General features: G+C 40.1%; 1 protein-coding gene across 5 annotated transcripts in view; it reads left to right on the top strand.

The window, feature by feature from the left end:
- The window catches only part of NPY5R (neuropeptide Y receptor Y5), a 96,546-nt gene extending 92,074 nt beyond the window's left edge, over window positions 1–4,472 (top strand). For all 5 annotated transcript variants that reach the window (XM_075849668.1, XM_075849670.1, XM_075849669.1 and 2 more), the window contains one exon: window positions 2,532–4,472. In XM_075849668.1, coding sequence (XP_075705783.1) covers window positions 2,532–3,920 — 1,389 coding nt within the window. In that variant the 3' untranslated portion in view covers window positions 3,921–4,472. The remainder of the gene's footprint in view (window positions 1–2,531) is intronic.
- Window positions 4,473–23,611: the final 19,139 nt, after the last annotated feature.

Genomic DNA, 23,611 nt, shown 5'->3' with positions numbered 1-23,611 from the left:
ACCCCAAAATGGTGCTATTAAAAATACAACTTGTCAAACAAAAAACAAAACCATATACATTTATGTTGATGCAAAAATAAAAAAGTTATAGCGCTTGGAATGCAATGATGGAAAAACGTAAAAAATTGCTTTGTCATCAAGGTTTAAAATAGGCCAGCCATTAAGGGGTTAAGAGTATCTTTCTAACAAACAAATGGAAATTCTTGTAGATTTCAAATTGATTTCTGGATATGGTTGTTGAGAAACCCAAGCCCCGGTTTAATAAACTGATATGGCCAGATGACAGAGAAATTTCCGAAAGGTTAATAATATTCTTATTATCAATTATCTTCCCCTGCATTGTCTTGTATTTGGCCTTCCTTTTTTCTCTACTAGTTTGTCTCCTGCAAGTGGTCCTCTGCCTTGATCCCCTAAAAAAGAAACCTTATTTGATGAGCTGTCAATTTTGGTATGCCTACCTATTTCATTATCACTAGAAAAGTCACTAGTTGTGTCCCTATCAGTGGTGACATAATTATCTTTTTTAGAGAAAGGTCTTCGTCTATTATGCCCCTCTTTTTTGGCTGAAAAGGAAAATATTAGATTTTTTTCAAAATCTAATATATCCCTCTGATATTTTTTCTTTTTACGAGCAGATATCGCCCGTTCCAGTTCAACCTCCTTTTTAAGATTGTTATTGAGTTTTTCAAATTCTGGATGCAGTTTCCATGGCTCTGCAGTGAGAGAGTCTGCCTTGAAGCAGTAGTTTCAGTGTGGAATTACAGAATCGAACTCAATCTTCTGCTTTCTTTTACTACAAAGCCGGAGAGAGACTGTGGCTTGTACTGAGTATGTGTGGGAAGGAGGGACACTGATAGGAGCTTGTCAGCTCTAGGTTGGCGGAGATTGAGTTTATCTGATAAATACACTGGACTCTTTTAATATCAGGCAGGAAGACTTTCAAACTTCCAAAGTACACCAGCCTTATCGGGTCTAAGAGGCTGGAAGACATTCAGAAAAAAAATATATAGACATTCTCACACAGATTTTTAAAGTATCATAATGTCTAAGAGATCTATTTAATAAAGTATGCAATTTGTATTGTGAAATTTGGTGATAGATCCTCTTTAAGGGGAAATTGTGTGTCAAGTGGCCAGCGAGTCATTGCAATCACCGCTCAGCAGTCAATCAGTAGATGAGTACAATTGACTATCTGCCCCCCTATTGTAAACAATGTTTAAAATTGCCTTTGTTTATTTTTTTTCCCGGGAATGAGTACATTCATAGAGAGTTAAAATGTTACTATGTTAATTATCCAATACGTATATGTATTCATTACTGATAATATCTAGGGCTTGTACAATACATTTTCTTTACCCTGTATCAAGCAAACACACAGATGTCAACTTTAGTAGATTTGCATAATGCCTAACCATGATGCATTGGTCAGACACACTGGCTCTGCAACGCAGCAGCCTCAACTGTAGTGCTAACTTGCCATATAACCGTTTCAGAGCCCATAACAGTGTATTTCCTCATCCTATTTGTTTTTTTAGAGGTCCAGGACTGGAGTGTATTCCTAGTCATGTGGGCTGATTGAATTAGGTTACACACCCAGTCTGACTAACTGGCCATATCATGTTCAGAGATCAGACTACATCGAGCAAACTAAATTGGGATCAGCTTACCTAGGTAGACACCGTAACCATCGACATCGGCTTCCAGATACATGGAGGGTGCACGGATGAATTAGTGGAAGGCAACCTATGGTGATGTCCAAAAAATAGTAAATGAAATCGAGCACTTCCTCAAATAAAATTCTTTATGCATATCGAGCCATATTGTCTCTTAATCATAGTCTATGATTAAGAGCCAGTATGGCTCGAAACGCGTAAGTGTTGTTAGAGTGCCAACATTATTTTAAACATGAGAACATAAAATACAGAATTTTATCTAAAGAAATGCTGGATTTCATTCACTATTTTCTGGAGATCAGATTAGAATTTCATTATTGGGGGGGCAGTGGAGGATTTGGATAAATTGGAGTAAATTTTGGATTCCTAACATGGAAAATGTAACTATATTAAATATGGATGTATCACAAATTATATATTTGGAAATTTAAAAGCATGCATGGCTCGTTAGGATCCTTTCAATGTGCTTGCATGCCATATTTTCTGTACACTAATGTCTAACAATCATAGCACATATACACCAATATACATTACCTTGCAGTTCTTAACTGAGTGATCTCCCTTCATGACTGTTTACTAACATAATGCTTCCTATATCCCCCCTCCCTGCATTACTAACACATACAAACATAGCAAATAATATGTTTACCATATAGTAGTGGATTTAATCAGTGACTTATTATTTTTTTTAAATTAACTCATATATACATAATCTATACCTGTATATTATGTGTATCTTGTTAAAATAGGGTTTTTGTAACTTTAGAATCAGAAACCAATCAATAATTCTTCAGCTTTTAGAACAGCTTTTACACAGCTTTTACACAAATTTACTAATTGCTTTTCTTTGTGCCTTAGAACTGTGAAATGGATTTGGACATAAAAGACTTTAATAACAGGACTGTTATGAAAGACGACAACAGCACCTTTGCAACATCAGCCACTAATTTTCCCGCTTGGGAAGATTACAACAGCAGTGTGGACGACATACGATACTTTCTAATTGGACTATATACATTTGTAAGCCTGCTTGGATTTATGGGAAACCTCCTAATTCTCCTGGCTATTTTCAGAAAACGCAAGCAGAAAACTATAATTAACTATCTCATTGGAAACTTGGCTTTTTCTGATATTTTAGTTGTGCTGTTCTGCTCACCATTTACCCTCACATGCGTCTTGCTTGACCAATGGATCTTTGGTGAGGTCATGTGCCATGTTGTGCCTTTCCTCCAGTGTGTCTCTGTTCTAATCTCTACTCTAATGCTCATGTCCATTGCCTTGGTGAGGTACCACATGATAAAAAATCCTCTTTCAACCAATTTAACAGCAAATCATGGATACTTTTTGATTGCTACCGTCTGGACTCTTGGTTTCACCATATGTTCCCCTTTACCTGTCTTTCATAAAATTATAAATTTAAGAGACGCATTTAATTTAGAACCACTGATGAATAGTTATCTGTGTATTGAATCCTGGCCATCTGATTCATACAGAATTGCCTTCACAATTTCTTTATTATTAGTTCAGTATATTTTGCCACTGTCTTGTCTAACAATAAGTCATACAAGTGTTTGTAGGAGCATAAGTTCAAGATTACCAAATAAAGATGTAAAAGTTGAAGAAAATGAGATGATCAATTTGACTCTTCAACATCCAAAAACAAATCAATCTGAGGTTGAAATCTCTAGCAGTCAAAAGTGGAGTTATACTTGTGTACGGAAACATAGAAAGCGCTACAGCAAAAAATCAGCAAGTGTTGTCCCAGCGATACTAAGACGACACCAAGAGAGTAATACTGGTGACATTCCAGAGACATCTACTACAGAGAGGAGCCACACATTACCCACTAGTATCCACACTAGTGTCCACACTTTACCTTCAAGTGTCTACCTACCAGGAGTTCCCATATGTTTTGAAATGAAGCCAGAAGATAATTCTGAACTACACAACATTAACTCTGTATCTAAATCTATAACTCGGATAAAGAAGAGGTCTAGGCGTGTTTTCTGTAGACTAACTGTACTGATCTTGGCTTTTGCTGTCAGTTGGATGCCACTTCACCTCTTTCACCTTGTTACTGACTTTAATGCCAATCTGATTTCCAATCGACATTTCAAATTAGTTTATTGCATCTGTCACTTGCTTGGCATGGTCTCCTGTTGTTTAAATCCCATACTCTATGGATTTTTAAATGATGGTATAAAAGCAGATTTGATGTCGCTCATCCAGTGTTTCCAGATATCGTAGGCTGATCCAACTGTTGCATTTTATTCTCTAATAACATATCGGTTGGATACCTGACAGAGTTTGCAGCTGTTCGGAGTTTAATTTTACTTGGTGGCATACATTTTTCAGTACTGAGTAAAATAGATGGTTTTAGCTAATATTAACATTATGAACACACACACATATATATATATATATATATATATATGTGTGTGTGTGTGTGTGTGTGTGTATATATATTTGTATATGTGTTTTTAGGCTGCATTTGATCTCTATGAGGTCTATTTTTAAGCTTTTTATTGCTATAAAAAGAGACAACAGTCTGCATTCTGACATTATCTTCAATATTATGAGTATAGTATCAATTACTCAACGTTCTTGTAGTTGATCTTAATATAATCCCTTCATATGTAGACATATGACTATAATGGACCAATGCCATACTTGCCCTTGTGTTTACCACTTGATCTTTTAAAAAAATCAAACGTTTTAATATTGGATGATACCTTAGTTTTTTCCCATAATTTTTTTTTTTTATATGAAGCAAGACTTATTTTCATCTGCAAGAACAATGTTTTACTCATTACTGAGTGAAATTCATTAATAATTGTGAATAAATAATTGCTGTTGTGAAATAGTAATTAATATTTTTAATTATTTCATACTGTATAAATATGTTCTAGCTTCTGTGGCTCTACTGTGAAAACGATAAATAAAATACAGTATGCATATTACATTGTAAAAGAATCTTTCTTAGAAATTGCATATTTATGAATTGTTACATTGTATTTTTAATAATAATAATCTTTATTTATATAGCGCCAACATATTCAGCAGCACTTTACGATTCAGAGGGAACATGTAGACAATATCAGACATTACATAGTGACAAAGCTAATTTACAATTCAAGCAAGAGGTGTAAGGACACTGTTCGCAAGAGCTTACAATCTATGAGGAAATAAAGGAGACACAAAATTTAAAAAAGTGTTTAAGTACAATGGTTCAGCCATCTTTTATACATATGGGGTAGTACACATAAAGCTGCATGACACATTCACCAGCCAGTGTGTGTATGATAGACATGAAGTGCATTGGGGTGCAAGGAGTGTGGGGGATACTGCTGAATGAAGGGGGGTCAAGTTCTGATGACTAATGTAAAACAGAGCCAGGAAAAGGAGTCAGATTAGGGAATAAAATAGGCCTTTCTAAAAAGATAAGTTTTCGGGGTAATTTTAAAATTGTGGATGTACAATTGATCTGATTGTCTGGGGTAGCGAATTCCAGAGGACTGATCAAGCATGAGAAAAATCTTGGAGACGGGAGTGGAAGGTTCGGATTATGGAGGATTTTAATCTAAGGTCGTTGGCAGAATGTAGAGCAGAGATGAGGGAGGAGATGTAAGGAGGTGCAGCACTGTGGAGAGCTTTGTGGGTGAGTAATAAATTTTAATTTAATTCTGAAGGGAATGGGCAACCAGTGCAGTGACTGGTACAGAGTAGAGGCATTGGTTGGTATGAAAGATAAGCCTTGCTGCTGCATTAACATAGATTGGAGAGGGGAGAGTTTAGTGAGTGGAAGACAATTAGTAATGAGTTATAGTAGTCAATACGAGAGTAAATCAGAGCGACAATGAGTAATATTTTTAAATAATAATTTAATATTGATGAACTACACATGAATACTCTTCAAATTAATATCAACAATAAAAAAGCAGTAAACTTGTTAAAGCCCATTTTACATACATTTGCTACAAGTAAACAGCAAATGGTTGTAGACTAACACTTAATACATTTCCAGTAACTTCATATATTACTGTTTGGAAATATGGCGAGGATTACTTTTATATTGAAAGGTATCTACTCTACAAAAAAATAAAAATTCTATACTTTATGTAATTTCATGACATGATTTGAAAATAAATTCATCATTTCATGACCATTTTCTTGAAGTCTTTAGAAGATATGAAAAAAGTCAGATGTTCTCTGTTTGTCCTCTTATACATACTGATCTTGTTCTCTTAAAGGAAGAGGGGAAAAAAGATTATTTACTGGGAAGAAATACAGTATGGTATAGACTAAACCTAACAGTTAAGTAGGTTCATAGGACACACTATATATTGACATAGATATGTTAGAAGTAGTGATTTTTTGTTTTTATTTTATACGGTGCCACTTCAGAAACATATGCTTAAAGGGGTTGTCCACTACTGAACAACTGATGACCTATCCACTGGATAGGTCATCAGTATGTCATCGGTGCGGGTCCGACACCCGGACCCCGCACCGTTAAGCTGCTCCAGCTGCCTCCCTACTTTGGATGTTATGGCCCATTATGCAATGTATGGAGCCGGAGGCAGTTGGCTACATACATAGAATAGCGGCCGTGCTACCGAACTGCAGCTCTTCTCCTATTCACTTGAATAGGAGCAGAGCTGCAGTACTGCAGCTCGGCCGCTATTCAGTGGCCGAAGCCAACTGCTTCCGACATGTATGTCTGGTGCTCGGAGCCAGTCGGAGCGGCTTAACGGTGCAGAGTCCGGGTGTCGGACCCCCACAGATCACGTACTGATGAACTATGGATAGGTCATCAGTTGTCCAGTAGTGGACAACCCCTTTATGGTCAATGATAGACATATATAAAGCACAGAAAAGATAAAAAGTAGACAATAAAAGTAGACCTGATATGCTCTAATTCCTTCTATTACTTCTGTAAACCATGATGTGAAAATGTTTGGTGGGGAAAGCTTAAGAAAGGCTCATTGTTGAGACAAAACGTTGTATGTTCACATGTGGTGATGAATAAACCAACAAGTTTTTGATATTTGAAAGTGAAGACTGTTTTCTGTTGCCTCTTTTAGTTTGTCCTGGATTGAAGTAAAAGGATTTATCTTCGCTATTGGTAAAGTGCATTACAGCCCCTCATTTTGAGTTCTGAATCTGCCTTTGTTTCTTGTAATTCCTGTTTGTCCCATGGGGACTAGGGTCAGATTGCTATAGAATTTGATTTGTTATACTTTGCTTACCAAGTGATGTGTACCTTTAAAAATGTACAGCTTTAAGCTTCTGGGCAAGTTTCTTTTACATAGGTTCGCATATATGAGCATTTTGGGCTATACAATAAGTTGTAAAATGAGTTGTTAAATGGTAAGCCATTGAGTTATTCTAAATAATGCTTTGAAGTCGTTGAAGTCATGTAGATAGCTAAGGCATTTTCAGAAAAAGTTCACTGTGGAACGTGACTTATTTTAGAGAAGGTTTTGTGAACTCTAGAATACTTAGTGTATTCCCTGCAGTCAGAGTTTAGTGTCTGCCAGTGATTGTATAGTTAAGCTTGTTCCACTCCGGCTGGTCCTGATAGGCTTCCTGTCAGGGTGACGGTGACAGTGTGCATCGGGAACCGGGAGGTCAGCTGTCCCCGATTGCGATCGCCGCATTTAGGGGGTATGTAGCACATCGGCAGCCCCCATGCAATCATGGGGGTTGCCAACGAAGGTTATGGCAACTGGAGGCCACACAACGGCCTCCGGGTCTGCCATGTACGGAAGCCTATGAGGACCAGATTGACGTCACAATGTCAGTCATGTCACAATGACAGTTTGAATACATTACAAAAAAATTTATTAAAGGTGGTAAAAAAAATAAAAAAACACTGGAAAAGGACTGGAGTTTATAATAAAATATAACTTTTACTGAAGTATAATATAAAATGGATATAACAAATAACTACATGAAAAATAAAAAAGGGGACATATAATAATGACATCCTCAATGAAAAAAAGGGTTAAATAAACATAAATAGTGCGAGTGTAACCCTCATGTTGTATGAAGAAAAATGCCACAAATTATGCAACGTATATAAAAAATTGATGGAATGTGATTTGAAAGCTGGTATTCCAAAGTATCGATCCTAATATATTTCCAACATATATGAAGAAGGACTTGTAGTAGCTATGGGGTTTGTTTATATACCCCCCTACCCGTTCCTGTTGTGGTCTCTCTCAATCGAGTTACATAAATAAATATGGAATCCTATTCACATCCTCAAGTTTGGAAAGATTCTCCCGACACGTTTCCTTCAGGCAACAGAGTTATCAGGGGAGACTAAGAGTGTAAATATTGTTTAAGCGTGTGGCATATTACTGGTTGTGGCTCCCAGTTTGAGAGTGCTTGAAGTGGCAAAAGTTTATGGCAGAGCAATGAAACTATTCAGCAGCATCTTCTCCACTCCATGCGCTCGTGTTGAGCGTCTGAGCTTACCCAACTATGTCGGTAGCGTAATGTATACTAGCAGCGATCAGTGCTGCAGGTAAAAAAAAAAGTGTGACAAGTTAAAAAAAGTAAAACAAAGTTAATAAAAATGTTTTTTTCCTATAATAAGTCTTTTACTATAGGAAAAAATGAAAACGTTAAAAAAAAGTACACATATTTGGTATCACTGCGTTTGTAACGACCCAAAATATAAAACTATAAAGTAATTTTTCCGGCGCAGTGCACACGACCCCTCACAAGATATGGAATAAAAAGTAATCAAAAAGTCGCATGTTCCCCCAAAATAGTCAGAATAAAAACTAAAACCCGTCCCGCAAAAAACAAGCCCATGCAAACCTTTTATGACTGAAAAATAAAAAAAACTATGGCTCTCAGAATATGGTGACACAAAAAATTATTATTTTATAAAAAAATGATTTTATTGTGCAAACTCTACAAAACAAAAAAAAAACTATATACATATGGTATAGCCGTAATTGTACCAACCTGCAGAATAATATAAAATGTAATTTATATGGCACGGTGAACGCCTTAAGAAATAACGAATTTAAAATGCCAAAATCGATGTTTTTTGTTCACCTTAGTAAAGAAAATGTAATAAAAAGTGTTCAAAAAGTTGTACGTACTAAAAAATGGTACCAATAAACCTACAGCTCATCCCGACAAAAATAAGCCCTCACACAGCTCAAAAAAAAAAGTATGGCTCCCAGAATAAGTTGATACAAAACAATTAATTTTTTTTAACAAATAGTTTTTTCTTTGTAAAAGTAGTCAAATATAAAAAAAAACTATATAAATTTAATATAACCCTAATCGTATTGAGACACAAAATAAACTTGAGTTGTCGTTTTTACTGCACGGTGAAAGATGTAAAAACGAAACCCAAAAAAGCATGGAGGAATCGCAGTTTTTTCCAATTTTACAACATAAAGAATTTTATTTTCAGTTTCCCAGTACATTATATGATACTTTAGATGGTGTCAATAGAAACTACAACTCCTCCCACAAAAAATTCAGCCCTTAAATCGCTCTATTGATGGAAAAATAAAAAAGTTATGGCTCTTGTTAGGATTAGCCCTAAAAGGGTTGATTAATTCTAATGACAAAATAATTATTACCACATATGGGGTGTTGCTGTACTCGGGAGAAATTGCTTTACAAATGATGCATGCTTTTTATCCTTTATCTCTTGTAAAAATGAAAAAATTGCTAACTAGCCCCTAGATAAATTCCTTGAGGGGTGTACTTTCCAAAATGGGGTCACTTTGTGAGGGTTTCCACTGTTTTGGTCCCTCCAGGGCTTTGCAAACGCGACATGGCACCGAAAACGATTCCATCAAAATCTGCGCTACAAAATCCAAATGGCGCTCCTTCCCATCTGAGTCCTGCCGTGAGTCTAAACAGCAGTTTATTACCACATGTGGGGTATTTCCATAATCGGGAGAAGATGCTTTACATAATTTTTTTTAATCCTTGTAAAACCTAAAAAGGTCTATGTTTTTTCAGAAAAAAAAGTAGATTTTCATTTTCACAGACTATTCCCAATAAATGTAGCAAAAAACCTGTGGGGTCAAAATGCTAACTATATCCCTAGATAAATTCCTTGAGGGGTGTAGTTTCCAAAATGGGGTCACTTTTGGGGGGTTTCCACTGTTTTGGCACCACAAGACCTCTTCAAACCTGGCTTGGTGCCTAAATCATATAGTAAAAAAGAGGAGGCCCCAAAATCCTCTAGGTGCTCCTTTGCTTCTGTGGCCTGTGCTTCAGTCCATTAGCGCACTAGGGCCACATGTGGGATATTTCTAAAAATTGCAGAATCTGTGCAATAAATATTGAGTTGCGTTTCTCTGGTAAAACCTTCTGTGTTAGGCTGGGTTCACACGACCTATTTTCAAACGTAAACGAGGCGTATTATGCCTTGTTTTACGTCTGAAAATAGGGCTACAATACGTCGGCAAACATCTGCCCATTCATTTGAATGGGTTTGCCGTCGTACTGTGCAGACGACCTGTCATTTACGCGTCGTCGTTTGACAGCTGTCAAACGACGACGCGTAAAAATACAGCCTCGTCAAAAGAAGTGCAGGACACTTCTTTCAGACGTAATTTGAGCCGTACTTCATTGAACTCAATGAAGCACAGCTCAAAATTTACGGCTGTCAGAGAAGCCTCGCAAAATGCGAGGAGTAGGAATTACGGCTGAAACGAGGCAGCTGTTTTCTCCTGAAAACAGTCTGTCATTTCAGCCGTAAAAGCCTCTCACCGTGTGCACATACCCTTACAGAAAAAGATGTATTACAAAGAAATTTTGTAAATTTCCCCTATACTTTGCTTTATTTCCAGTGAAATGCCTAAAGGGTTAAGAAATTTTCTGAATGTTGTTTTGAATGCTTTGAGGGGTGCAGTTTTTATAATGGAATGATTTATTAGGACTTTCTAATATATAAAGCCCTCAAAGCCACTTCAGATCTGAACTGGTCCCTGAAAAAATTGCCTTTACATTTTCTTGAAAATTTGAGAAATTGCATTCCTGACCCTTATGCACTCACATTCCTGACCCTTATGCACTATACTTAGTACTGCCCCCTATATTTTACATATTTTACACATGTTATTCACCACTTGTATATTATTCACAATTCATTTATTTTCATTTACGCACTATACTCAGTACTGCCCCCCATATTTTACACATATTATTACTACTTGCACATTATACACAATTCATTTATTTTTTACTACACATCCCATGCACCACACGCCACGCCCCTCAAGGCTAGTGGGAGTGGCTATTATTATTTAACACACCTGAGCACTTTCCTTCAGCAGCATTTTTCCCCTGTCTGCGTCCTGCTGGGCTTATACTTGCCCAATTTGTGAGTATGGCCTTTTTTTGTGTTTTTAATCTTATTCCATGTCCCACTTTTTTCTGTGGTGTAACTTAGCAGATAAGCAGTATAGGGAATCTTAGTTATGAGGAAAGACTAAAACAATTACATTTATTTAGTCTTGAGAAGAGATGTCTAAGGGGGACATGATTAATCTGTAAGTATATAGATGTACCATGCCAAAAAACTGTATTGAAAGCTGTTCCATGTAAAATCCCTTTTAAAAAAAGAAGCGGCACGTCATTCATTTGGGAAAAAAAATAAATTTAATTGCCAGAGGTGACAAGTCTTCTTTTACTATAATAACTGTGAATCTGTGGAATACACTACCTCAGGAGTTGGTTATAATAGTAACAATAGATGGCTTAAAAAAGGCTTACATGATTTCTTAAAACAAATTAACTATCAATATTTATGTCAATGTATAGAATTCTTGTTTAAATATTGATCCAGTCTGATCGCCACTTGGGATCAGGCGAGAAATGTTCCTTTTTAGGGCAGATTGCCAATGTCTTACAGGGTTTGTTTGTTTGTTTGTTTGTTTGTTTGTTTGTTTTTTACCTTCCTCTGGATCAATAGGTGGAATAAAGTTCTAAAGTTTACGCAGAACACTTCCGTTTATTTACGTCCTCTCCCATCCCTTGGTTAAACTTGATGGACAAACAGATGTAGCAAAGTTTAACTTTGCTGCAGTGTGATATCACAAAAAAAAGCCATTGAAAGACCATTGAAAAATTCATGTTAAAGTTATTTGCCTTTGTGTATTTAAAGCGTTAACGGTCAAGTTACAGATTGCTACATCTGTACGTCTCTTTTAACAGTACTATGTAACTATGTAAGTAGAAAGTAGAAGTAGAGTAGAAGTTTAGAATTTAGAGTGTGTTTGGCAGGGGGCATAAAAGTTTAACAAGGTGTTTTGTTTTTAGGGCTTATTTTCACTTAGAGATAGCTAAATATACCTTCCCTATCAAGGAATCCCATTGTAATAGAGAGTGTCAAGCACTTAATAAATAAATAATGTGGCTATACCCCTTTTTTATGTCTAAATTGCAGACAGTGTTTTCCAGGCAGTGGCTCTAATTTGTCCAAATGTATCTTTTCATCATGTATGAATATAATATCTGTGTTGTGGCTTTTAATTTCAATTTCAGTGTGATAGGTGTTTGAAAGGTATCTATATTTTTTGTGAAGTAGTAATAAACCAGCAATGTTAAAAAAAAAACTCTTCCTGATGATCTGCCAGCAAACCAGACCCCGATCAAGAATCCAAATGTACAATCCAAGAAATCACAGCACTCACGGATATGTTAAATTGCTTGAAAAAAAAACACAGAAAGAGGGTTAAAATCTTGGACTTGTTACATGCATAGGTTAATAAAACAACTTTACTTTACTATAATAGGAAGTGCTGCAATTTCTTGCATTTTGCATATGTTTTTTTTTATAACATATTGAACTCACTAGTTCAATATAAACAGCTGAAGTTATGTAATATCAGTGGAGTGAGGTGGTTGTAAGTGGATGGCTTTTGTGCTTTAAAGGGGTTTTCCGGGTACAAAAATTACATTTAAAATGTATTAGCCACTGTAACTGTTATAGGGTGTGTACTGTCCAACTTGTAAATGATAGGTCACCTAGATGCACCGTTCTGCCGTTTTCAGTGACGGTCACGTGACCACATCAGCCCACACAGCACATTGGTAGTCCATGGTAATGACCACCTCTCGTCTATGTCACCGTGTGAATGACACAATAGTATACTATTTTTGTAGCTTCCTCTTTTCGGGTTACTTGTCAGCCGTATGCACTGTTTAAGGTGCATTGGGAGTGCATCGCTCATACACCTGACACGTATCCGGTGTACTTATCTTTTGGCCTCTTATGGAAGACAGAACTATCACACTGCGTCTGCTAATATTTGATCTAAGTAATAGTTGGGGGTCCGGGTACACTGCATGGAGAGGGAGCGGTTTGAGCTGCACTGCTTAGATAGATCGGAGGAGGAGAGGGAGAGGTTCGGGCAGCATGGATAGAGAGAAGGGTTTTAAAAGAAGAAAAAAAAAAGGTCACAGTAATCCACCCACTTCATCGATCTGACACTGAGGAACAGAATTTCCTGGCCATGTGACTGCCGCTGAAAATAGTAAAACAGTGTATTTAAAAGTTACAGAGGCTAATACATGTTTCTACCTGGAAAACTCCTTTAAATTCTTATCTAGTAAAGTAAGGCATTAATAAACATTTTAAGGCCCCCTGCGAACGTAGCGGATTTGTGGGTACCCTAGCAGTACAAAGAAACATAAACAAGTATTGTAACTGAAACCATGGCATAGATAAATATGCTAAGTGGAACCCCTAGGTGACACTAGAGGTTAAATTTTAAAAAAAAAACATAAAGAATATGCAAACACAAAAAAAAAACATAATAAACTACTAGATAAATATTGAAACATAAATAGATACAAAACAAGCAGCACCTAATGGATATTTATAGTTAGATAAAATGTAGAGTTGTACATGTTTTTGTATTGAACATAACGTTAAACATAATTAATAAGCTACATGGGAGCAGACATTTAAAACTGAAATCTTAATCAAGCCATTAAAATTCAGGAGATTCAATGTGCTAAATAAATAAACTTCATGCTGTGGAAGTTTGTTTCAAGTTAATCTCTTCAATTCTCGTTCAGGGACCTGTCATCAGATGTCTGTAACATTATGTTAGGTTTCATGAAAATGCTTGCCTTGCATAATACATTTCATGCTATGTGGATCTCATAATAATTATTTGCTATTTTATCTTTGAAAAAGCTGTTGTGAGTTTTAATTGGATACAAATTTTTATTTATTTCAACTTTAACTTCTTTGCACTGACTGCATTTTCGTGGAAATAAGTTGAGGTGGTCCAAACTCATCAGCTTTCTGAACAGATTATTTGTTTTGGGGAATGAATTGCTGGCACAGTGGGTGGATTTATTGGATGGGGATCCGACTCACTGTAGATGTCTGATCAGATATGTTTTTGGTGTAAGACAGTCCATGGTTTGTCAGTGAAGTTAAAAACCTTTAGGGTATGTGCACACGAGAACTGGCTTTTATGTCTGAAATTACATACTGTTTTCAGGAGAAAACAGCTGCGTCGTTTCAGACTTAAAAGCTCCTCCTCGCATTATGCGAGGCGTCTGTGACGCCCGTAATCTTGAGCTGTTCTTCATTGAATTCAATGAAAAACGGCTCAAATTACGTTTCAAAGAAGTGTCCTGCACTTCTTTGACGAGGCAGTCATTTTACGAGTCGTCGTTTGACAGCTGTCAAACGACGACGCGTAAATGACAGGTCGTCGGCACAGTACGTCGGCAAACCCATTCAAATGAATGGGCAGAGGTTTGCCGACGTATTGGAGCCGTATTTCAGACATAAAACGAGGCATAATACGCCTCGTTTACGTCTGAAAATAGGTCGTGTGAACCCAGCCTTATGCTTCTCTTTCCGTTGTGCTTCCTTAAACGTATTTCTCCTCTGTGACCGCCAAGGCTTCTGTCCACATCATAAAGATCCCTAGTAAAAACCTCCTGAAGGTTTGGAAATCCAATACGATCAATCCTTTGTTCCCATTGGATATAAGCTGACCAGTCTAACAGCGGCTTGTTCCCCTTTCCCAGCTGAAAAAAAACATGCATGCTCTGTGAAGTCGGGAGGAGTAGCGTTTGGCCGAGATCTATCCTAAGTTTTTGGCCACCTTTACTCTTATGAAGGCCTGATAACAGTATAAAAAGGATAAAAGTAACAAGCTCAGCATAGTTAGAACAATCTCATAATCAATCCTGCGGCACCTGCTTCAGATTATAAACTATTTTATGACAAACTAATGACTAAAAATGTTAAGCAATAGAAAAAGTTTGACATGTAACTTTGTCACAATTTGTCACAGCTGCAACAGCTGTTAAACCGCAAATCTAATAATAAAATCAATTTACAAGTAATTATCCTGCTAAATAGAAAATTAAAGCTTAATTTCTAGAATGGATAAAAGTAAAACGATTGCAAAGAGAAGCTTAGTGATTCAAATATGCATTGACTGTAATGTCATTAAGGGGGTTGTCCTAAAATTAATAAATGTCTGAAAGTTGGGGGCCCCATCGCTGGGATCTAAAACCAATCATTAGATCCAGAGTCCCACTGCTTGAGGAGGAGCTTGAATGTAGCGGTGGATGAGCATGCCTCCTGCCATTCCATTGTATGTCTATGGGGCTGACGAGTAAGGAGGAACGAGGGATAATCTTTCCTGCACCAGATCCTCTAGATAGCACATTAACCCTTCAAGCATCAGACCACCTGTGGAGCTGCAGTCGATAGCGATCGCGTCATCTAAGTGGCTACAGAATAAGTAGATATAGTAGATCGCATTGTTTAGTGTGGGTTAAAAAAACATGAAATAAAGATAAATAAATTTTATCAAAGAAAAAAAATGTTTAGAGAAATTATTATTTTTTCCATAAAAAGTGGTTTTATTGTGCAAAAGTGTTAAAAATCCTGAACATATTTGGTATCGCCGCCATCGTGATGACCATGTAATAAAGTTAACAAGTTATTCATATCACACAGCGAGCTACATAAAAAACTCAAAACAACTATGTAATTATTTATTTCACCCCCCCCCCCCAAAAAAAATAATTAAAGTTAAAAAAAGTTAATTAATAAGTGCTATGTATTCTAAAATGGTGGTCTCTATGATGTTTCTAAGGTATAGCCAACCCATTACTGACACTGGGCAATCCATTGTAGTGTTTTAGTCTATTTCTCTTGCAAAAAAAAAAAAACATTCACAATGCAGGTCTTATATTTTTTCGCTGGTCTGCAGTTAGATAACTCCAGTATTTTGTGGAGGACAAAAAAAACACTAATGTTATATTCTATGTTCTCTGTTTGCCATAGCACCAACAGCAAGAGCTTGTTCATTGTTATTCATTATTCTTTATTATGTTTTAAATGAGTTAAATTATTTCTACTGATTTCCTCTGATATGAATTTAATAAATAAATTACTAGACAGGAAAACGGCAATCTGTCACTGCTGTTGCTATGTCTTTAATATAAGGGTATGTTCACACGACCTATTTTCGACCGTTTTTCGGGCTGTAAACGGCTGAAAAATGGACGAAAAATTGGAAGCAGAACGCCTCCAAACATCTGCCTATTGATTTCAATGGGAAAACGGCGTTCTGTTCCAACGGAGCGTTTTTCGTGGTGTTTTTTACGCGTAAAAAAAAAATCGCGAAAAAGTAGTGCAAGACACTTCTTGGGACGTTTTTGCTGACCTAAGGGGTATGTTCATACGCAAAGTCAAAAACGTCTCAAAACACTGAGCTGTTTTCAAGAGAAAACAGCTCCTGATTTTCAGAGTTTTTTTGTGCCACTTGCGATTTACACAGCGTTTTTCGCTGCGTTTTTTTACGTCCGTTTTTTGAGCTTTTTCTCAATAGAGTCTATGGAAAACGGCTCCAAAAACGTCCCAAGAAGTGTCCTGCACTTCTTTTTTGCATCCGTTTTTTTACGCGTAAAAAAAACCGCGAAAAACGCTCCGTCGGAACAGAACGCCGTTTTCCCATTGAAATCAATGGGCAGATGTTTGGAGGCGTTCTGCCTTTTTGGGTGTTTTTCGGGCGTTTACGGCCCAAAAAATGTCCGAAAATAGGTCGTGTGAACATACCCTAAGGGTATGTTCACACGATTAACAAAATTCGTCTGAAAATACGGAGCTGTTTTCAAGGGAAAACAGCTCCTGATTTTCAGACGTTTTTCGCGGCGTTTTTGCAGCGTTTTTTACGGCCGTTTTTGGAGCTGTTTTCAATAGTCTATGAGAAAATGGCTCCAAAAACATCCCAAGAAGTGTCCTGCACTTCTTTTGACGAGCCTTCATTTTACGCGCCGTATTTTGACAGCGACGAGTAAAATGACAGCTCGTCTGCACAGAACATCGTAAGACCCATTGCATGCAATGGGCAGATGTTTGCCGACGTATTGGAGCCGTCTTTTTAGGCGTAATTCGAAGCGTAAAACGCCTGCATTACGTCTGAAAAGAGGTCGTGTTCACATACCCTAATAATGTAAAAAAATATATAGGTAAAGAAATATTACGCATATAAGCACACAGAAAACATATACAGCACAATGGGTCATAAATACAGTACTTTGTTTATGTTCCCATAGAAAATTGTTAGATGTTGTTGTATAGTTTTAATGTAAATGTTTTTGTAATCTAAAAAGGAAAACATTTAGTAATGTATTGACAAATTTGTTCAAAAGCCGCCATTTTATTAGTAACACATCCATTCATCCATACAACTGACTCTACAAGACTATGGAGCTATTAACATCTATCGAAGTAGTGGCTGTACCCAACATCTAGGCTTTGGGGTTACGAGGTTACTTTAGTTCAATTACCACTAAATTCTCAAAGTTGGCTTTTAAATTGCGAGAAATAATCTGCAAGATAGGCAGCTCATTATCATTCCACACATACCAAAAAACATATTTCTTCAGAGCCTAAATTTCCGTAAATGCACCTAGGCTTGTACTAAAACACATGGGTTATGGTACAACATGCTGATGACTGCACTTTGTACAGACCAAAAAAAAAGCTATATTCAATATTTAATTTGCAATTATAAAGTAAGGAAAGTCACACAATGGTACAGGATGTTTATTCCTGTAATGAAGATTTGATTCTCAAATCACAACTACTCATAAGGCTAAGTTCACATTGTGCTTTTTTTCTTTTCACATTTTTGTTGCGCTTTTGAAATGCTGCCTTAAAAAATGCATATGTTTTTTAAAATACATGCATCTTCTTTATATTGCATTAATTACCCACACATTTAACAGGTGTGTATTTATTATAAAATAAGGAAAAACAAAATTAACTAAACACAGTATAAAAGTTTTTTTGGGGATACCAAATCATTCTAATATCATGGTAGAGCACATACACAAAGGAGACTGCAACTAATATAAGAACCTATACATAATAAGACACCCCCTAGGTAGTGCTGTTACTAGTATGTATAAAAGAGAAGCGGGTGCAGGCTAGATGTAATTGTAAATACATATACACCATTCAATTGTAACATTAAAACGAGTGACAGGGGAAGTGAATAACATTGATTGTTTTGTTACAATGGCGCCCGATAAGTGGAGGGATATATTAGGCTGCAAGTGAAAAGTCAGTTCTTGAAGTTTATGTGTTGGAAGCTGAGATAACGCCACACAGTCCCCCTGTAGATAACGCCACACAGCCCCCCCTGTAGATAATGCCGTACAGCCCCCCCCCTGTAGATAACGCCACACAATTACACAGGGGACACAACTACGTCATATCAGTTGGCCGGAAGACGTGTCGCTATGGAAGACCAGGGGAGGTGGGTATGGATTTTTTTTTATTTTAGGGTTGGAATCCCAAGTGCCCCAATAGGACTCTTTCACTCTCTGATGCCTTCTAGGGCTGTATCAAACTTCGATACAGTCCTAGACTAAATCAAAGTCAGACAAGGCAATCGGGACACTTGCGATCTGTGCCAAATTTATTCAGACCAAATTGAATTGGACATTGTTGGAAAATGATTTGAGGGGCTCTTAAGGGACAACTATCCTGGCCATTTATCCCCTAAAATGCTACAGTCAATAGCGTCTGCGGAACCTAAGGTGTTTAACAGGGTGAGTAGGCTCCTTCTTTCACCCCATCTGTGCCCTTGCAATACGATCATGGGGTGCCCACTGTAATGTCCGTGGCTGCTGGCTGTCAGCTCCAACCTCCCCTTGACAGCAGCAGCCACGAGTCGGCAAGCGCTGGCCCCAGCCTCCACCTCAGGAGACGCCAGCACTCGCGTCCACTCACCTCTGCCGGATCCCGTAGGGTGCGCGCGCACGCTCGTGCCCACTCTTAAAGGGGCAGCGCGTGCGCTGGACCTTATGGACGAACTTTGACCCAGGAGTACCCTGGACTTTAAGAGGAGTCTAGCCCCCTAGTTCTATGCCTGAGCGTTGTTGTGTTCCCTATAGTTTGTCTATGTGATGGCCTCCTAGTGTGTTTTCTGTTCCAGTCCCTGTCCCTGTACCTATACTTGTTTCCAGTTCCTGTACCTAGCAATCCATACATTCCTGGTCTAGCACGGAGCTGTGCCAAAGTCGTGCTGCGCTACATCCACGTCTGAACTGCTTCACCTCGCCTGAAGTCCGCCTGCTATCTAAGTCCCAGCCGAGCCTGCCCTGCTGCTGTCTGAGCTGCCACAGGTACCTATACGAACTATAGACATTCACCTGTGCCCTGTTGGCCAGCTGCCTTACCGCCAAGGCAGTACGGCCCAGTGCGTCCACAGACCCGTCGTGAAAGTACGCTCAGGCCATGGACTCCACTGGTCGATTCAAGACTATGAAGACGTCACAGGAGATGCGAGCGGATATGCTAGGACTTTTTCGTCTGATGGTGCCAGGGTCGCTTTCATCATTTTTCTCCTCACTGGCAAGGCTCTTGCATGGGCAAACCCTATCTGGGAGAGACAAGGACCGGAGACCCGTGACTTCCCTGCCTTTCTCCGGACTTTTCGCATGGTGTTTGAGGAGCCTGGACGTGTCTCATCTGCAGCAGCATCTTTGATTAACCTACGCCAAGGAGACACCTCCGTGAGTGAGTATGCCATCCACTTCTGCACCCTGGTGGGAGAGCTCTTATGGAACAATGAGGCTCTGGTGGCTGCATTCTGGCATGGACTATCTTCCATAATTAAAGACGAACTTGCCACCCGGGATCTGCCGTCTACTCTGGATGACATCATCATGAGTCTGCCCGGATTGATATACATATCCGTGAACGCCTCCAAGAGGTTCAACGGGAGAGAGCCCTTCCTAGGCTGGTTCCTACTTTGCAGCAACCCCTGCTGCCCCCGACAACGGACCAGTGTAAGTTATCTACTCAAGAGAGACAACGCAGACGCACATCTGGACTCTTTATCTGTTTTCATTGCGGCCTCGATGCTCATCTTGAGCGCCTGTGCCCCAAAAATCACAAAACCTAGAGTTGCTTGGAGTGACGACCTTGGGTAAAGATGGACTTCCGTCTAGATTGTCCATACCTGTGACCATAGTGTCCGGCGAGAAAACGCATCAGGTCTCTGCGTATCTGGACTCTGTATCCGCTGCTAATTTCATCCGCAGAGATCTGGTGGACCTTCTGCAATTACCCACCACCCCTCTGGAGAGCCAGTTGACAGTTGCCTCAGTGAATGGACTAACTCTGCCAGACCCTGTTATAGCTGTGACCAAGCCGCTAAGGCTCCAAGTAGGAGCCCTTCACTCCAAACTTCTGTCGTTCTATGTCCTGCCCAAAGCTGTTAACCCTGTGTTGCTGGGCCTGCCTTGGCTCCGACTGAATGCCCCAGTTCTAGACTGGAATTCTGTAGAGGTTCTCTAGTGGGGTCATGAGTGTCAAGGTCGATGCCTGGTGCGGATTCATTCGCCTCAGCCTTCTCTGCCTCGGACATTGGCAGTATTGCCGGGTCATTATGCTGCCTTTTCAGACGTCTTCAGCAAGAGGGAGGCGGAGAAATTTCCCCCACATCGGGCGTATGACTGCCCTATTAAACTGATTCCTGGTGCATCCCTTCCCTGTGGTAGGGTGTATCCTCTCTCCTTGCCAGAGACTCTGTCCATGTCCTCCTATGAGAAAGAGAACTTAGAAAGGTGCTTCATACAAAAGTCTTCCTCCCCCCCGGCAGGAGCCGAGTTCTTCTTTGTCAAAAAGAAAGATGGCTCTCTTCGTTCTTGCATCGACTACCGTGGTCTCAACCAGATCACAGTGAAGAATAAATATCCGTTGCCACTGATCTCCGTACTGTTTGATCGTGTACGTGGTGCAAACATTTTTTCTAAACTAGACCTGCATGGGGCTTACAACCTAGTCCGGATTCGCCAGGATGATGAATGGAAGACTGCATTTAACACCCGTGATGGACACTATGATTATCTAGTAATGCCCTTCGGCCTGTGCAATGCTCCCGCGGTCTTCCAGGAGTTTGTGAATGACATTTTCCGTGACCTCCTCTATGTTTGTGTTGTAGTCTACCCTGTTGATATCTTGATTTTCTCCCCAGATCCTGAAAAGGTAAAGTCTGTCCTGGAGTGGCCACGCCCTCAAAGCTTGAGGGCCATACAGCGCTTTTTGGGATTTGCTAACTTTTACAGGCAGTTTGTTCCGAACTTCTCCTCACTGACTTCTCCTATCTCTAACCTTACTAAAAAGGGTATGAATGTCAAGGTGTGGACTCCCGAGGCAGAGTCCGCATTCAATAGCCTGAAGAGTGCCTTCACGTCAGCCTCTATCCTCCATCATCCGGATGTCTCTCTGCAGTTCTCGTTGGAGGTGGACGCATCCTCTGTCGGTGCTGGTGCACTCCTTTTCCAGAGAGGTCCCAAGGGCAAGTCAAGGGTATGTGGATACTTTTCCAAGCTCTTCTCTTCCGCAGAACGCAACTACTCGATTGGGGATCAGGAGTTACTGGCCATCAAATTGGCTCTGGAGGAGTGGAGACATCTACTAGACGACTCAGCTCATCCGATCTTGATTTTTACGGACCACAAGAATCTGACCTACCTCTAGACGGCCCAACGGCTGAACCCTCGTCAGGCCAGGTGGTCACTATTCTTTGCAAGGTTTCAGTTTGAGCTTCATTATTGCCCGGCCGACAATTATGTGAGGGCCGATGCCTTGTCCAGGTCTTTCGAGACAGAAGACACCATAGAGAGTCCACAGAACATTATTGATCCATCCTGCATTGTCTCGGTCAATCCCCTGCAAATTGGGACATTCCTCCAGGGAGGACTTTTGTGCGCCTGGCTGATCGTGGAAGAATCCTCCGCTGGGGACACTCCTCTAGACTGGCAGGTAACGCAGGGCTACGTAAGACCCGGGATTTGGACATTATGGACTTTGTTTCTTCCTGTGCTGTATGTGCAGCCAACAAGGCCACCCACTCCAGACCTGCTGGTCTGCTCCAGCCATTGCCTGTGCTCAATGCTCCCTGCCAGCATATAGCTATGGACTTCATCACGGACCTGCCGCTCTCTGCTGGATGCAGTGCTGTCTGGGTGGTGGCGAACCGATTTTCTAAGATGGCCCACTTCATTCCTCTGACCGGTCTTCCTTCTGCGCCTCAGTTAGCCAAGTTATTTATCCAACACATCTTCCGCCTGCATGGCTAGCCGCGGCATATTGTGCCTGATCGGGGGTTTCAGTTTACCTCGAGGTTCTGGAGAGCCCTCTGCGGACTTCTTGGCGTGAAGTTGGACTTTTCCTCTGCCTACTATCCTCAGTCTAATGGTCAGGTTGAGAGGATCAACCAGATTTTGGAGAACTACCTATGCCACTTCATCTCCAAGCAGCATGATGACTGGGTGCAGCTGCTGCCATTGGCAGAGTGCTCCTAAAATAATCACACCAGCGAGTCTACTAGGAATACACCGTTCTGCATTGTCTATGGCCAGCACCCACAAATTCCTCTCCCGGTGCCTGATACTTCCGAGGTCCCTGCAGCTGACTCCACGTTTAGTGACTTTTTGCAGATCTGACAGCAGACTCGATCCTCCATCCTAATGGCAGTGGACCGCATGAAATGGAAGGCTGACACAAGGAGAAGAGAGCCTCCTCGGTTTCTTCCTGGCACTAAGGTCTAGCTGTCATTCAGGAATATCCGACTGAGGGTGCCATCATGTAAATTTGCCCCCATGTTCCTCGGACCATTCGAGGTCCTGCAGCAGATCAACCCTGTTGCCTACAAGCTTTGGCTGCCTCCTACCCTCAGGATTTCAAACTCCTCCCATGTCTCCCTCCTGAAACCTGTGATCCTGAACCGCTATTCGAAGACTCCCAGCCTCGCGTCCACTCACCTCAGCTGGATCCCGTAGGGTGCGCGCACGCTCGATCCTGTAGGGTGCGCACGCATGCTCTTAAAGGTGCAGCATGCGCACTGGAACTCGTTGATGGATTTTGACCCGTGAGTACCCTGGGCTATAAGAGGGGTCCAGCCCCCTATTTCTATGCCTGAGTGTTGTTGTGTTCCCTAGTTTTTCTATGTGATGGCCTCCTAGTGTGTTTCCTGTTCCAGTCCCTGTCCCTGTACCTATACCTGTTTCCAGTTCCTGTTCCTAGCAAACCATACATTCCTGGTCTAGCACTCTGCTGAAGCCAAAGTCGTGCTGTGCTGCATCCACGTCTGACCTGCTCCACCTCGCCTGCTTTCTAGTCCCAGTCGAGCCTGCCCTGCTGCTGTCTGAACTGCCACAGGTACCTATAGACCTATAGACTCTCACCTGCTCCCTGTTGGCCAGCTGCCTTACCGCCAAGTCGGTACGGCCCAGTGGGTCTACAGACCCTTCGTGACACTCTGTGTCGGTTTTGTAAAACCCGGAGGTACCAAAGTACAATGGAAGCCCCCAAGAAGTGACCCCATTTTAGAAACTACACCCCTCAAGGCATTTATCATTTGACTGGACATATGACACGGCTT

This window comes from Rhinoderma darwinii, chromosome 1 (assembly GCF_050947455.1).
Source record: "Rhinoderma darwinii isolate aRhiDar2 chromosome 1, aRhiDar2.hap1, whole genome shotgun sequence".
In the NCBI taxonomy this organism is placed as follows: domain Eukaryota; kingdom Metazoa; phylum Chordata; class Amphibia; order Anura; family Rhinodermatidae; genus Rhinoderma; species Rhinoderma darwinii.
This window is presented reverse-complemented; position numbering and strand designations above follow the sequence as displayed.